At 31.1% G+C, this 18,735-nt stretch overlaps 1 protein-coding gene across 1 annotated transcript in view; it reads right to left on the bottom strand.

Moving 5' to 3' along the window:
• Positions 1-18,735, bottom strand: part of LOC111640607 (tyrosine-protein phosphatase non-receptor type 9-like) — a 99,975-nt gene that overhangs the window by 57,084 nt on the left and 24,156 nt on the right. Inside the window, exons 2-3 of the mRNA XM_023386635.1 lie at positions 15,592-15,678; positions 4,409-4,552 (exon numbers count right to left, since the gene is read on the bottom strand). Coding sequence (XP_023242403.1) covers positions 4,409-4,552; positions 15,592-15,678 — 231 coding nt within the window. The remainder of the gene's footprint in view (positions 1-4,408; positions 4,553-15,591; positions 15,679-18,735) is intronic.

The raw sequence follows: 18,735 nt of genomic DNA, 5'->3' as shown, positions 1-18,735 counted from the left end.
AAACATTTATTAATGAAATGGAAAGGTTCAATCTAAAGATGGCCATTCAACCTAGTTGAAAACATTTGTTCCATTAATAAACATTCTATTTTTACCGGATTTCAGATTTTTGATATTACTGTATATTTCCGCAGATAAGACGACCTTCAGATAAGACAAGGTATAAATTTTCGTCAAAAGTTTTATAGTTTTAGCATATATCTGTCCTATAAGACAATCCCCAAACTATCAACAACCTATGAATTTACTTTAGATCAGCGATCATCATCTGGATACTAATACTGTATAGTGTATACAGAATTATGCCCTATTTGTAATTTTTCAAATAAAAAAAATTTTATTTTCTTGCATCTGGCAGCATGCCTTGCTATTGTTGCAAACATTTCTACTGATTTGGGCATTCAGGTAAATGACCTATTCATGAAAACGTCATATGGGCTATTCTATTTTGTGGACACCCTACTCCCTACTAGTAAATAATTACGGTTTGTCCGTTTTTTACAATGGTTTTAATTTATATAAATTTCAATCTAATTTTTTTTGTATCTGTCCTATAAGACTACCCTAGATTTTGGGGGCCTTCTTTTATCTTTTATGATTCAACTATCGTCTTATCTGCAGAAATATACGGTAATTGTTTCAAGTAGAGTCTCAAGACCTTATAATATCGAAACAGCTACCTTCTTTGCCTTGAGAAAGCAATCATACATTTATCCAATGCGATTCACAAGCTTAAGGAGTTTGATACATCAGGAAAATAGCAAATGAACTCAGATACACTATAAGTATGATTGATACTCTGATCAAAAAATATGAGGCTGTCCCTTTGAATGTAGCACATGACAAAAATACTAGTTTCAAAGCTGTCAAAATATAATCATTCTTTGTGGAAAGTATTCAAAGAGTTAGCCACAATCAATCAGTTCAGTCTTGGATACATGCCTGCCTAAGAAATGGCAAAGATCACACTGACAGAAAACACTTCCTAGGAATCTACAACACTCCCCTGAAAGACAGAAGGACAACATCATGCTCCTTCATCACAAGGTTAAAAAAAAACAAAGCCAATGTAAGAAAAGGGAACTCACCATTGCACTTGTCGTATATACAAAGGAAAATGAGGATAAAGTCAACTTCAGAGAGGCCAAGCTCTTAAGAATGATAAGGGACACTGCCAACCTAAAGGAATTGGAAAGACTCAAAATTTATAAGTCATTCCTAAAAGGAGGGCTATCAATCACAACGACATTGAAATGATCCCAAACACATGGAAATTGTGCTAGGAAATATCTCAATTATTTTAACATTGGCCAGTCATCATGACAATCTGTTTTGTTTTATCATCATCACTAGTTTTACTTGTTTGACAATATACCATATTTACTTGCATATAAGACAATCTTGCATATAGGACAATGTGTGTTTTTGGAGATCAAAATAAAGAAAATTATATTTTCATAATTCTTTTCGTCCGATGGTCCCTTTAAATTTTTTGAACAATTTGAAGATTAAGTTCACCCAATTTGGGAACACCATTTATTAGTTTGTGCTTTAGACAATACATTCCTGGCGACCGACCTTCCTTTCTAGGCTACTAGCTGCCAAAAAACTAAAAAAGTCCTTTAAAAACACAAAAATTTCTCAATTAAAAATACAAATATTTTCTTAAAATAGGAACTGGTGGCATACGAATGTCTTCCTGTTATCATCTATCAGCAGAAACAACCCAAGAAGGTATAGAAGCATCTGTATATTTAAGTGTGTAATGCATTAAGAGTTTCATTCTCTTAATATTAAAATTGTACATAGACAATATATATACATTAACACCTTAGAGCGAGTGCAAGCCTATTTACAAATTATTTGCAATTCTGATAAATTTGTTTTAATCCATAAAAAAAACTAAATTTTTTCAGTTTTTTGCAATTATCACATGACTTAGTAATAGGGTTTCTTAAACGAGATCCCAGGATCCTGATTGTTTTTTTAACCCGAGAAATCCCACAAATTTCTTAAAAATTCACTTTTTTCTTATTTTGTGTTAAGGTTGAGGAAATTTTGCAAACAAAGTATAATTAACACAAACTGTCAGAATACATTTGTATTTATTAATTTTAAATCTACTTATTAGTTTTTTTTAAATTTTTCCTTGTTATGGCATGTTACAAATGGTCAATAATCAGTATGTAGCTTATTTGTGGCAGGACTCTGAAAATTCTTTACTTGTCGGAACCTGTAATATCTGGAATAATTGTGCTTATACTGTCTTAATTTTTAATTAGTGATATGCTGGATCGTTAAAAATGTATATTCGCAGATACAGATCATTGGTGTCTAGATCCGCTGATACAGATCTCAACTTTCGTACTCAGTCGGCGCCGGTGCATGTGACCTTGGACCGATAGTTGACGCTTTGCATTAGTAAAGCGACGTGTTTTGACTTGTACCACGCGTGTTTTTGTTTATAGTTTAGTGTGACGCAGAATAGCATAGATTATGTTTGTATTTTCAGAGAGTGTTGAGTTAAATTAAAATAAAAACAATGTAGACAAAAAAGTTTAGTAGTGTAATATGGAAATATTTTATGATAGTAAATGAATTTTGCATGATAAAATTTTTGCAATGTGAATGTGCCAAATATGTGATTTTAAGAAATAAAAAGTGATTTGAATTGAAGTTATTAGTATTTTATTGCTACCTATCTTTAAAATTTCATATAAGTAATGAAATTCATTAAGATAAAACATCTGTTCAAGATCTGCTAAAAAGTAACGGATAGGAATACGGATCTTTTTTTCCCCTTGGATACGGATACCCGGCACATCACTATTTTTAACCATGCCCAGTAGCTTCGATAACTGCATAACACCAGGTTGTGCAAATTGGGCAAGGATACAAATGAGTACAAAGTCTGCAAGTATAAAGTTTTTCTTCATAAACCTGATTATTAAAGCAAAACGAATTGCCAAATTATTGGGCTATAAGCTTGATGTTGCTATTAAAGCAGACGAGGTAGACAAATTGAGAATACTAGAGAGCAAAAGAAGTACTACAACCTTGAAAATTAACTCAAAATCTTCCAGGCTACAAGTGAAAAAAAAACACATAACATCTGTCTTCTCTTAAATGCATTAAAGACGATTCCACTAACATCAATTATATAGAAAAGGACATTCTCGGTAGCAGGACCAGGACTTTTCATTCCTAAAATAAGAATCAGATTGACTGATCGGAGTATTGACCATCTTTGCTTTTTAAAATCTTATTATAAAAATTTACAATAATATTTTGTATTATGTNGGCAGTTTTTAAATTAATAATGCTTCATAATATTATCAATTTGAAAGTTTTTTAAAATCCATTTATTGGTTCAAATCACCAATTTCAATTTAATAACTGTCAAACAACACAGTAATGAATTGTGATTTGCAATTTTCATTAGCATGAGTTTGCATTTAAGAATTTTATTCAAATTAATATAAGTTGTCATTTCCAATTAATAAAAAAATGTATAAAATAAGTAATTATTTATCGCAAAATTGTCACAATGCTGGGCTGCAATTTTTAACTTATTTAATTTAAAGTATCTGCTCTCCACCTGAAATTAGTAATGTCTGCCCCTGTATTTCATACTTTCCTGCTAGTAATATTCATGCCAGTCATCTAACTCCTTTCAGAGGAAAATTTTTGAATTAAAATAATTGACTTCTGGTGCAAACCAGAAGTTCATATATAGTTAATCAGGGCCTCCTGCCCCTAAGCTTCCCATATCTGGTCTCGCTTTCATCTAACTCTGTTCTCAAGATTAAGGAAGGACAGATAAAAAGATGAGTGGGAATAAATAGGTCTACATTTTTTTCAAATTTTAGCTCAAAGACTGACTTATGCTATTAGTCGATTCCGCATGACATGTCCGAACATGTAAGCTGAACAATAGTGTGGGGGGAGTGAGTAATCAAGAGTTGTGTGGCGCTCAAACAAAAGACTTAAAAGTAAAGCCTTCTTTTAAATATAATTTCTTCATATTTTTGAATATAAAAGATATTTTTCATTCATTTATTTATCAAATATTCAGAGAGAAAACAGAAAAAAATGTTATCTATAATAAAATATTTAACAACAGTTTTGCACATATTTGTCTGGTTTATTTATAATTATTCAGGGAATACATAGTACTCAAAATATGTTTTATACTTGTGCAATTTCTTAAATTCTGTCAATATGCACGACAAATGGAATATTTGAAATTTGGAGCAATAGCAAATTATAATATTCATGCAAAAGCCATTAAAAAAGAAAAAAATCTACCACAGGCAAGCAAAAACTAATACTACTACTACATTTTAATATCGATTTCAAGCATATCAAAATGATAATTTTAATAGTAACTTAAAATTTATTTTCATACCTCATGCATTTCGTAGAGAGATAATGCTCTACGAACATCAAACTTCCTGGCCATCATGAATTTCACAGCAGTGCTCCAAGATAAAGGACCAACATTTTGATGCAATCTCAGTTCATTGACAACAGATATAAACTCCTTAACAGCCTTAAAAAAGAAATAAATCTATACAAAAAGCATCTAAATTCATTTAACATATAAACATTTTATTACTTTCATATGCAATCAAATTTATTAAAATACTAATATTTTCATCATGCTATTAACTAATTAACACAAAATTAAAACATTATTATGTAACTTATATTCAATAATTTATAATAATTAAATGTAATATGTCTTCTTATTCTTAAAAGAAAACAATTATAATCAATTAATTTCATTCTTACAGTTAAAACTGAACAGAAACATACTCGGCAAAATAATTAATCAAATAACTAACACCTTATTCGCTGCCTTACAGTTAACATCGATCTACATTTCTTTTAAAATTATTATCTTTGTAATGAATTTAGAACAAAAAGAAACATTCTCATTACAGACAAAGTTATAAGCAGTGTAATATGCTACATTTTGGGTCTGTAATAAAACTGTTTCTCAAAACTTTTAATGAAAACAGACACTATTTTCTAAGCTATATAAATGAAACTGCTTTCTTCAGAAAGCAAATTTACTTATTAAACATTATTTACCTATTTTAGGTCATCTTCAACTTGAAATCACAAATGTTTGAAAATGGAACATAGATTATAAAGTTAACATAAATCAAATACTAATATTTAAAATTTCATATGTAATTAATGAGGAAGGTTGTGCCGTGCTTATCACACTTAGTTTTCAATGATATTGTTTGTGTGGATTAGTCTTGTTACAGATAGAAAGCATTACTAAACATTAAAAAATTGAAGTTAATCCAATCGGAAATATACTACACCGGGTTAAAGTACAACCGGCAAAGGGGCGCATGCGTGAATGACGACATGAATCCATGCGATAGAATTCTTAATGGTATTCTAATATGAATTGAATTTGAATTGCATTCAATTAACAGTCGTATGTTACCTGAAGAAGAAGTGTCAAGTTCAAAAACGTTCGTAACACTCTGTTTACCGAGAAGCACATCGGCAACAGGTTCCTGGTACGTTGTTTATTGTTTAATTGAAGTTAAAAAATTCCGAGCGACTTATGAGTATGCTTCACAGAATCTTTCAGTGAAGACTTTGCAGCTTAACTGATAATTATTAGATTGCAGGTGTGTCTCTATGAATAAACTTTTTTCTTGAATCAAAGCAATTTTTACATAAAACATTTGTAAATTATTGGGTTTATAATTTCATCTATTTATTTTCTATTAAAAATGTGTATTATCTACAAATAAGTAAGACAAAACCTTTCACACTTCGTTTCTAGCAGTTTAATCACTAAGTACAAACGTTTTAGGCCATTTTAAATGGCCTTCTTCAGATACAATAAGAAATTGACAACAGAGATAAGTCACCCTTACCAAAGTACAGTGGTACCTCAGGATACGAACGCCCCATCATACAAAATTTTCAGGATACGACACGAAATTCGAACATATTTTTGCTCCACGATACGAACAAAAACTCACCATACGATGTTACATTATTTCGCAGCGCCATTTTTTATTCATTTCTGTTCATTGGTCTCAGTCTGCGTGTTTGCTTCATCGTGGCAGGATCTTGCTCGATAAAGGAAATCTTGAGGCATTATTAGAAAGTGACTGATTTTATTGAAAATAAACATCCCAAAAAGGTTCACACTAGCTGTTTTGCTGCTCAGAGTAATGACATTTGCCTAAGTAATTTTAGAAACATTTTAAAAAGCAGGCAAAGCCAAACCTCTTTGGATAGATATTTTACCAAGCAACCTCTATCCAGTGAAAGTGAAGGAAAGAAAGCAAAAAGCAGTGAATAAAAATTAAAAAAAAAAAAATATATATATATATAAAACAACACTAATTTTTTAAATCTTTTCTAAGTTATTTTTAAGTTATTGTTACATTATGTTATGTAAGTTAAGTTTTAGTATCATTTCCCTTCTCAATCTCTTCTGCCACCAGTTTACACCCCCACTGTTGTCTATCCTCAAAGATAAAATGCAAATAAAACTACATTTTTTTAATCAATTATTATTCTATTATGGTTACAGTAATACCCCGAACTTAGGCGATAGATGGGACCGAGCGATAACCGCGTAAGTCGGGGTATAATTTCGCAATTTGTGTAAAATCCAAGTCAGTTGTATATAAGCTAATAAATGTTCTCGTTAATCTTATCTCGTCTTTTGATTCGTTCACAGTTACAAGAAATCACCACATAGAGTCTATCAAGTCTCCGTAGATATAACAAACACAAAAATAAATTGTAGCTATGTGTTGATTCCACGCGACACGTCCGAACATGTAAGCTGAACAATAGTGTGGGGGGAGTGAGTAATCAAGAGTTGTGTGGCGCTCAAACAAAAGACGAATTGATGAGATTTGAAAATCACATAACTCCAGGTTCGCGTAAGTCGAGGTATTACTGTATTTATACATTTACAACTACAAAATGCATTTTTCAGTGTTTTCCTTACTATAGTTATTTCTTTAATGTACTACTTAGCTTTAATTTGAGTGTTATTTTCGTGTTTGGAACGAATTATTTGGTTTTACATGTAATCGTATGGGAAAAAATTATTCACCTTACGACATTTTCATGACATGATCTCAGTTTCGGAACGGATTAATTTCGTATCCTGAGGTACCACTGTAGATAAAAGCAGAAATGTTGTTCTTATGAAGAAACATACATACATTAAGCTGCTTGAAGAATACGTTGGTTCTACAGAATGCAAAAAAAAAAAAAAGGATATTTAGACAAACTCCATAATAGAGATTTACCAGTTCACCACTAGCTAAACACCTATAACTAGGAAATGCTACAATGCAATCACCTGGGATACAGAGGCTATTCGGCTAAGCTAAAACCTATAAACCAGGCAAACAAATATGGCCGATTGTGGACAAATTAAGATTCCCAATGCTACACATTGAGAAAGGTTTACATGAGTGCCTCAGAAACCATTTGAAAGAATATAGCTACACCGTTTCGAACACTCATGAACTCATTGCTAAATTACAAAATATTGCTCTTATAGATCAAGAATTTATTACAGTTCTAGATTTTGAAACTATGTATCATTCCATTAAATTGGAACTGTGCTTCTGTGTCCTTAGAGATTTCCTCTTCCAAGCCTTTCCACCCAAGCCTAAACACCACAAGCAGGTTTTAGAACTAGCCCATCTAATGTGCTACACCTCCTTTTTCATCTTCAATCAGCAAATCTATCTTCAAAAAAGAGGTGTTCCAATGGGTAGCTTTCTATCTGGAGACCTCTGTTAATTAGTTGTTAGAAAATTAGATAGCCAAGTCCTAGAATCCTTCAACACAGAAATCATTCTTTACATGCATTATGTCAATGATATTCTTATTATTTGGAGATCCAAACCAGATATAAACAGAGTACTGTAGATTGTGAATAACAACCCATTTGGGCTTAAGTTAAAGTTAGACCAATAGAATGATAAGATGGCCCATTTCCTTGACCTCAATATATTCCTGAATCATGGTTGTATAGCCACAAAGGTATTCCATAAGCCTAATCTTCAATCTTTCTTCATCCCCTCAACCTTGAATGACCCCTTTACTTATAAAATATCCGCTTTCAGGGCTGTAATTCATAGAGCTTTTACCCATTGCTCTAGCATTAAGGATGTGCTACAAGAAATCCAACATATCAAACACATCGCCTTATCCCACGGTTACAATAATAAATTAATAGAAAGACTTGTTCAAAAAATACATAGTTGCTTAGAAACCGAAGTGATTAATTCCAGACCTCTAAAACAGCAAGGTAAGTGTATTGTAGTTGATTTTGACCCTAGAATGAGACAAGCGTTTAAAATCACAACCAAGAAGGTCAAAGCTGCTCTTACATACAAATGCAATCCTACGATATATAAACTTCTGGCTAATATCAAGGACAAATGCAGCAAAGCCAGAAGACCGGGAATTTACTCAATCCTGCTAGAGGACAACAGATTTACTCCGAACAAAAAATTAAAATACATTGGCTCAACCAACAGATCACTTACAAAAAGGATGGCTGAGCACAAATACGACACATACAACAAAAAGTTTAATTCCACCCTAGCCCAATTTGCAAGTGAACCAAATATAACAGCCAAATGGAAAAAGGCTAAGATTATTATACCTATGCTTGACAATAACAAACTTAGAATAACTGAAATCTTTGTGAAATTCCTCAAGGAGAATTGTAACAACAGCAGAGATGCAGACTTGCTCTCCTGTTGGCAATCACTCTTCGATAACCCCTTAAACTAAATAGGCCAATCCACCCTCATCGAGCCTGTTGCAATCTTTAGAGCATTATTTTTACTTATCTTGTTTTTTTATTTTCCAATTTTAGCAATTATCTCATCAATAATCATTTACACACCTTGGATAATAATATCAAAAGAAAATTAATGATGTCAATATCGTCTAAACTTTGTTATCAACAATGACATCACTAGTAAGAAGAAACCTTTGTAAACAGTGATGACATTTGAATATCTGCTAACCAACATTCCAACCGACCTTATTGTACCTGAAGAAAGCCATTCAAAATGGTCGAAAACATTTGTACTTAGTGATTAAACTGCTAGAAACAAAGTGTGAAATGTTTTGTTTTACTTATTTTAAGTAGTTCTAGCTTTGAATGCATAGAAGTGTATTATCTACTATTTGAATATTCATTTTCAAACTTGTTCTGTTAAAAATAAATTTACACTCCTAAATGTTTTTACATTTAGGAGTGTAAAAATATTAATAATTCAACATTTTAAACAATTAAACAAATTCAAAAAATCATTAGTTATAACTAATTCTAATATTATAATGAATTGTTATATGTAACAGTAAACAATTAACTTAATGTTACTGCTATGGTCTGTATTGTTTATTTCGTAAGTATATTACTTTTTCATAACTAATAAAACAAGCAACAGCAAAAATAAATTAAAGTTTAACATAATAATAATAAAATCATAAACTATAAAATAAATAATTATTCCAGTTTTAAAATAAACTAAATTTATTTTAAACATTTCCAGAAATGAATTTTCAAGAAATAAATAATTCACATTTTTAATATAAAATATATGGACAAAATATATAAACTTACGTAATTTGCAAATGTTTTTAATATAAAAATTGTTTAATAATAATACAATAAATATAAGTACAACTTTTAAGAAAGAAAAAATCTGTGCTTCAGTCATTTCCTTCTGTTGTTCGCACCATCAGCAGTTCATAAAAATCATAAAAAATTTTACTTAAAATGTATTATGTGATTTGTGTCAAGAACACCAGATGGTGCCTTTATCATTTTTTGCATTTTTACTACGGAGGCAGTAGCCTACAAAGGAAGGTCGTCTCCGTGAGTTTTTGTGATTTTTATGAACTGCTAACAGTGCAAACAATGGAAGGAAATGACTAAAGCAAACATTTTTTCTTTCTTAAAAGTTGTACTTATATTTATTGTATTATTATTAAACATAAATAACCATTGGCCATGTTAAAATTATTATTAATTTTATGTAAAAATTGTATTGATTTGAAAAAACACTCATAGACATGTAAACCAGCAGTCTAATGATTAACACTCAATCATGCTGCTGCTGGGAGATTGAATCTTCATTGAAAAATTCTGCAAAGCATACTCATCAACTGCTTGGAAAATTTTAACTTCAATTTTCTTAAAAACATTTGAGAAGCATGCTTTCTCCCTTTGCTCAATAAAGATTCATCTATAGAAATAATATCATTGAAACTGTGATGACAATGTCATGACCTCCTCTTGTAAGTTGTAAATACATACTGAAATATCATTTACAATATAAATACAAAAACATAATAAAAATAAGAGGATGTGAAACTACAAAACAACAACAAGAAAGCAAGAAAGAAATCATATCATTAAATTATTAAGAGGTGTGCAAATAACATAATATTATTTGAAATTAGATGTAAAGTGTTTTGCTAAATTGTAAAAATTAATGAAATTTAAAATTGCTGTATAATTCCTATCCAACTGCATTGAAGTTTTAGAATTACATTCATATCATTCGACAAAATATGTATATACAAGGTATACATATTTTGTAGAATGTCAAACATTTTGTAGGTAATAGGAATAAAATCTTAATTTTAATTATTCATTAACAGAAATTTTATCCCCTTCAAGATATTCTTCCTTGCTCAGAATGCATTTATGCCAACATTTTTCCTACTGACTGAAACAGTGTTGGAGTCTTGAGAGATTCTTCAGTAGATGTGTTAGGCTCAAAGATTGAAATCGCTCATTAAGTAAAAAAAAAAAACGTGTTGTGATTAACTCAAAACAAGCATAAAATGAAATTCGCGTTACGGCTAACTCAAAACGACCACAAAGCAAAATTCACATAGTGGCTTTTATGATATTTGACCACTACACATTGTGGTAATTAGGAAAAGCCATAACGCGTTCTGAACATTAGCTGATGCAACCACGATATGAAGGATAGGTTGTAACTTTCAATGGGTGCATTGCAAACACTTCTGGAGTTTGTATTGTGTTCATTCTTGACCAATGCTGCCGTTTCTAGGGTAATTACCCTTTTCTAGAGTAATTTCAACCACTCAGAGTAATGTTTCGGGTAGTCTTATATTTAGGTTAAATCTAGGGTAAAACTACCCTGTGTTCTGATGCTATTACTCATCACTCCACAAGTTTTGCTGGAAAAAGTTTTAGCCTAAACCATTCTGTTTTTCCCTATAACTGGAGGATTTTAGAATAGGATAACAGAAGCTAAAGAAATAATGCAGAGTGATGCTAGGTACTGTACATGGGTGTACACTGTACAGTGATACTTCAGTTTTTGTTGATAATCCGTCCGAAAACAATAGGCAAACTCCGAAACTGACGATAACCGAAGTCAACGAAAACAGAGGTATTACTGTATATTACACCAGAGTAGGATTTCGCTTTTCTCAACCTTCATGCCATTGAGCCATTGGCATTATCCATATCAGATGTAAATTAATACCTCTGATAAAGCCTAAAAATCATAAGATATTTTAGTTATTAAAATTTTCAAAAACAGTAAGAATTGTTCTGATTATTTCTTCACAATAATAGTACAGGAATCTGCGTAATAAAATCGTTTATCTTATTATTTTTTTTATTTGAGCTTCAGCTAGAGCTAAGAGAGTTTTCTCAATTTAGGGTAATTTTCTGCAGTTGAAATTGGTTCGATTGTTTTAGTTAGGGTGCCTAATGTTGATAGGGGACATGCAGCTCCCAGAAATGCTTTAGCTGTTGTAATGAGCATTAATCCATCAAGTCTCTATCAGTTAGGAAACAAGGAAAGTCTTCTTAATCAACTTTATGCTCGTAATGAATTTACAATTTCTACAGTAACTTTATTAACATTCAGAACGCACCTCAACTTTATTAACACTTCGCTCAGCATCCATGTCAACATCTGGAAGTAAGCAAGGGTTTATAATGTGTCACTGTAAAAGATACTGTATTGATAAAAATTCAAATGTCTCTCAAAGAACGTAAAATGCATGAATAATTAAATGTTGTTGTAAAGTAACCAAGTTAAATTTCCGTATATGACGAATAATTTTGTTACCTGAGTATATAAGATGATTGAAGATAAATAAATCATAACGAAAAAGAAAGTTTTATTTTCTTATCATTGCTCATTATTAGTTAACATCCAGAACGTGTGGTGGCTTTTAACCATAATAAATCCGTCGCACAGTGGTTTTTAACTTTAGCAGCTGATTTTTATTTTATCGTGTATAGTATATCAAGCACCTACAAGTATATATAATTAGATCTTTAGCACTTTTTAGCAAAACAAAAGAAATAAATGTGTATTTTTCTCCATATACAGTGAGCATCGATTATCTGACTCAATTGGGGACTTGGGTTGGTTGGATAACTGAAAAGAATGAAAAAAATACATTATTAGTATAGTATATTAGTATATTGCTATTAATCTACTTCATGTTGAATTTTCATCGATGTTAAGCCTAACAAAATTTTTTTAAAAATAATAATCGTTGCTATTGTATTGTTAAAAATTATTTTTAAATTATTTTATTGCTCACAAAACAAACAACCACTCATAATTAGAAAATTAAGTCTCGTTTAAATACTGGCCTCCCTTTCATGGTTGAGCCAGTATTGCCAGCTAAAACACGCAAAAATTTAACAAAAATAATATTAACGTAGCCAAGACATAGCCAAATATTGTAGCGCCACATCACTAGCAGATATTTGAAATTTGCTGACTAGAATGGTCGATTAACTGATGTGACGGTTAATCGATGATCTACTATATTTTATTTCTTTGAAATTTTTTTTTAAAGTATGAAAATTAAATTTCTAGGAAAACTTGTAGAACTAATGTTGTTTGGCATTAAAAATTGTAAATAAAAATGTTTTGAGCCTAGAATCCATATTTTAAAGTTACAAACCATTGTGTGTTATATGATCTTGTATCGTGGTTGCATCAGCTAACATTCAGAATGCATTATGGCTTTTCTTAATCACCACAACGCATAGTGGTCAAATATCACGAAAGCCACAACACAAATTTTGCTTTGTGATTGTTTTGAGTTAGCCACAATGCATTGTGGCTGTTTTTACAACTGCCACGAAGCGAAATTTGCATCGTGGCCACTTTGAAACAAACACAATGCGTTGTAATCATTTTTTTCGCTCAATGAGCAATTAACAGAACTTTAACACTCAACTTTACTTTGAGATGTACATCTCCATCCTGCATGATCATTTTAACTAGAAAAAAAAAATGGCACACAGGACAAGAACTGAAAAATGTGGAGAATGTTCATAAATAGTTATGCTACTTTTGGCAAAAATGTCATGAATAATAAATGCTATGTGAGCTGATGTGTTATTGTGATGGAGAAGACATGTTATTTACCCACAAATCTGATTTCACATACCTCACATTTTCTCATAGACACTTCAAGACACTCTGATGGAATGAAAAATTCATTGTCTGATTAGGTAATACAAATGTGTAATGAACAATTCCTTGAATATTAAAAAACACAATCAGTATTTTCTTGATTCTCAATATAGTCTTCATTACTTTATTGCTTTCCAGCTTGTCGTCCATTTTCCATTCAGAGTTTTGTATTTTTAATAAAAAATGCAAATTAGCAGACTTGAAACATCTAATGAGAATTGTGACCATTTCTTGGAAATGAGATCTTTGTGATATTGATTATTAATAATGTGTATTGACTGGAGTATTGGGACTTTTTAAACAACAACAAAATTTTATTGTATATTTTTCAGATTACAAATTCCTCTTTAACAATAAAATCATGAAAAGAACACAAAATAGCTTCTGGTACATATACTCTTGCAGGCAGACAATTGCCTGACAGTTCAAAATCTCTTAGAGAGCCTTCTTAAATAAATCTCCAGTAAATTATCATAACAATTATCACATCATGCATCAAATTTATATACATATATATATAATGAAATCTCAGTGAAGTTGATTCAGTTTTTATTTTTTTGAAGCAAATGTTTTGAAGTGTGCTTGATGAAGATACAGATAAAGGATTGAAAACATTAGTCATTCTAATGATGATAATTGATTGTCATTAATAAACTTTACTTTCACAATTCCTTAGACTCCAGTCTAAGAAATTGTGAAGAATTAGAAATACAGTAGAACCTCCATTATCCGGACCTCTGTTATCCGGATTTTCGATTATCCGGATTGTTCAAAATAAACAAACATTTTACGAATTTGCTGATTTGTACTTGGCGAATTACGATACTGTTTATGTACGTGATGGAGTGCATAACTTTTTTTGTTTCTACAACGTCTCACCCGGCACAGTGGCCGTAAACTCTTAAATATATTTTACGTAGTAATAAAAAACTTGACATACGTATTTATAAATAATTTATATTCAAATCACATCGTTTCTATGACCAAGGGCGGCGTAAGGCATGGACGACGTGGGCCACCGCCTATGCCTCGCGGTCCGAAGGGCCTCGCGCTTCGAAGGTTAATGCATTACTTAAAAGCCGTGAACGCGACGAAAAAATTTTACTCGTCATAAAACGATAAATAGTTTGTCAAATTTTTATTCATAAAAATGTAGTTTAAACTGCTTTTTATTTTATAAAATCCGTCTTATTGCGCCACCAGAGGGCCTTTTAAACAATAGGTAGTTTGTTAGCGTTGATCAGTAGTAGTCCAAATTCGATACGAACGTTTGTTTCTTGAAAATTTGATCACGATTTAAATACAGTATTTACTTTTAATGTTACCGATATGTCATCGAAAAGAAAACGTGTTGTATTATCATTAAAAGACAAATTAAAGTATTTGTTTCGATTATCCGGATTTTTCCTTATCCGGACTACCTTCATCCCCAATTAGTCCGGATAATCGAGGTTCTACTGTAGTTACCACAGTTGTTAGAGTTAGTTATAATACATAGCTGCAAATGAAGTGTTGCCAAATTTAAACAACAGAACAGTTGTTTTAGAACAAGCTACATAAATACAGTAGCATCTGAAAATTCAACTCTTGATAACTACACATTTCCTAAAATTTGCCATGACATTCAAAATAAGTAAATAAATACACACACACAATCTAATTTTTATCTCTTAACACTACGATCATGTAAGTTATCATTCTTCAATGGCAACATTTGATAATAGTATTAATTCCATATGTTAACAGAGAATATAATTGTTTTTCTAAGGTGTCACTGACCTTTCACTGTAGCCTACAATGAAAGGTCATCGGCAAGATTGTATAGTCCAGAATGCAAAAATAATAAATGGTGGTTCCTTTTTTGGGAGGACTTTGTCTTTAGATATTTATTTAAGTAAAATCATTGTTAAGTCTGACCCTACTTGAGATATGACACAATACTTTTTCTCCCCACCCCATTAATGCCAAAATGGCATTAATCTCCCTAATACACAAACCTCCCTGCAAAATTTCAGAAAATTTTGACTAAAGAGTAAGTTTAGAATTCCACAAATCAAAATTATCTTACCTGTTCTTCACTTGAAGTCAGATTAGCAGTCATAATTTCTTTCATAGCTGATGGATCTTCTTTTAAAATTCCATTTGGTGTCATTAACTACTGAAAACAATAACCTGAATTACTAAAAATGACAGTATTACAATATTTTGAAAATAAAACTAATAAACTGAAAAGTATATTGCAATACTATTTTCACTAATACTGTAAAGAGAGTTTAAAGTATTTTTCCTTCTTAAAGAAAATGCAATAGATGCAATTAGATTACAGTTCAGAATTACAGTAAGACTCCGCTTAATGCTGATTCGATATAACGTGGTCTGCTTGAAGCCTAAAAAAAGCTCAAAATTTACACTGATTTAAATTATTGCAGCATTTCATTGATTCATATATATGATTATTTGCAATCACAAACCAATTAGCAAAAAGTGGCAAAAATATGTATTTTCTTTAAATCTATGTTTGTTTGGTGCAATTTTGGAAAAAATATATCATCATCGATGCCATAGGAAATATTGACTTTGCTTGGCAAGAATTAACTGATAAATGCCTGAACGAACTGTGGAAGAAGTTATGGCTAAAGGTATCCAAGAATTCTCAACGAGAAGAGCCTATCGCTGTATCATTACGTTATGTTGACCAAACTCAACCTAATCAACATACAAGGACTAGGAGATATGGACAAGAAGGATATTGAGGAGTTACAGCAGCTTTCTGGTGAGAGCCTTACCAATGTCAACCTTCAAGAACTGGGAGAACAAGAAATTCATGTGGAACTGGAAAAGAGAGATTCTGAAAACGAAGAACCCAAAATGTTTCTCTACAGATTCCCTTAGTAAAAGTTTGGTAAGGTAACTGAAATTGATCAAATTGTAGCAAATGATCCAGATTTTGAAAGGAGTGCAAAAGCAAAATGAGGCATTTTGGATGTGATCTTCTGCTACCGACATTTGCTTAAGAAAAGAAAAAAGTAACAAATGAAACTACAGGACTTTATTGCAAAAAACAAGAATTTCAGAAAAGCCAGGACCGTCCTCACAAAAAGTAAACTTTGCATTTCTGTGTGAATATGTTTGTGTTATTTAACATATATTATTATACAAATTAATATAAAAATAAGTTAAATTTAAAGTAAAATTTGTTTATTTTTGGTCGCGTGTTCCCCTATCCCTATTTACTCTATGTTAAAATGACCTTGATTAATGCTGTTTTGCTTAGCGCTTTATTGTCTAGGAATGTATCCTCCGCATTAAACAGGGTCTTACTGTACTTTTATCACATATGACTTCTTTTAATAATGCTTTTAAAAGCATGTATATATATAAGGGTCACTCAAAGTTTTGCCCCACATTTTTTATTCTGGTTACAAGTGATCAGAAAGAACCAAAATTTGGCATACATTGAATTTCAACTTTCTTACTTTGAACAATAAAGTTTCATTAAATTCTATCAGATAGCATGGGTGCCATCAGTTTTCAAAATGGAGTCTGACAGTGAAGTATATCACCAAAGTCATTGAATTCTAGTGGCTGAGAGAGATACAGTGGAATATTCATAAATGACTAATAAATGTTTAAAGAGACCATACTGTTAATAAAAGTATACTGTAGTTGGACACTAGGAAAAACATACTGTAATAAAACTGGATTAGATTAAGTCGCTCTATCCACCAAACAGTCCAGATGAAAAATGCTATTCAGATAAAATTCAAAGATGACAAGATTATTAAGGATGTATAGATGTGGTTTCAAAAGACTCCACATACCTTTTTCCAACAAAAAATACATTCTCCCATCTCTAGGTGGCAGAAAGCTTTCAGAGACAGATGACTATGTAGGAAAATAATGCTTATAAATAATACACATGACTATTCATATCTTAGTCTTCTGAGTGAGCTCTCTTCATGTAAGATTATTCAGAAGAGCTAAAATTACTCAATATATTATTTGAGTAATTATATTCTACTAACTGTTGTACTGGCAGTTTGGGTTATCTTAAACCATTAAACAGGTTCAAAAACTACATATTTTAATTACAAATAATATGCATAATTAACAAACAACCTACAATAGAACAATAAAATAAAGTACAGTGACAGTAGTTTAAGCTATATATCTACATTTTACATCTATTTTGTAAAACTTATAAAATAATATTAAAATTTTAAATTATATATTAATATATGTAAATAATACTCCTTAATTAAAACTACAAGATGCTTTAATGGAGTATATCAACAACTATTTGAGTTTTACTCATCTCAAAAGTACTAAAAAGCTACATAACAATTATTCATAGACTCCATTAAAGCATCTCTTATAGAACCAATTTGTTTAGATATGGAGTTATAGTTTATTAATGGTATTCCTAAATATTTACAATACTCACTTTCTTAAATAATAGTTTTTGGTGAAAAAATAATTTATTATTTTCTAATTAATGCTTAAATCTAATTGTTGCAATCCTGACTTACATTATTTGAATCTTGTTAGTTTATGTTTAAACATGTACTGTACATTCTTTACAATAAAATAATTCTTTCATAATAATGATAACATTTGATTTATAATTCCTAACATTAAAATCTTGCAGATAAGAAGCAACCTTTAAAACAGCAGTGTTAAAGAAAGCCATTTATTATTTTTAAGAATGTAAAATAATTTATTAATATGTAAAACCTTAAGTGTTAAATCTATATACAGTGGTGCCTCATACAATGTACTTAATCTGTTCCAGGTGCAGGTCCGTTAAGTGAAATGTCCGTTATATGAAACGCATTTTCCCATAGAAATAAATGTTAAAACATATAATTCGTTCCGCAGCATAAAATAACCGTACTGTACCATAAAAAATGAAAATGGAGCAGACACCAATTATACTAGGTAGTCAGATGTGAGGAGGAGGTGGAAGAACACTTTCTTTACATATTCATACAGATACAGACTTTTTACACATTGCAGCGGGTCTTTTTTTTTTATTGTTTTTTAATCAGAGTCAGACTCAGGAGAGGCTACCGGAACTTGCAGTGTCAACTTCTCTTGTTCCATCCTTTGTTTTTTGCCCGCTGGCTTCTTGAAAAACATGACCAAGGTGGTCTGTTTCTCTTTCTTCTTTAACACCTGTCGGAAATGACGGACAAAGGTGTCATCGTAGAGA

This window comes from Centruroides sculpturatus, unplaced genomic scaffold, assembly GCF_000671375.1.
Source record: "Centruroides sculpturatus isolate CEXI.00-Female unplaced genomic scaffold, Cexi_2.0 scaffold1370, whole genome shotgun sequence".
Classification (NCBI taxonomy): domain Eukaryota; kingdom Metazoa; phylum Arthropoda; class Arachnida; order Scorpiones; family Buthidae; genus Centruroides; species Centruroides sculpturatus.
The sequence above is the reverse complement of the archived record's forward strand: the minus strand, read 5'-3'. Positions and strand labels throughout refer to the sequence as shown.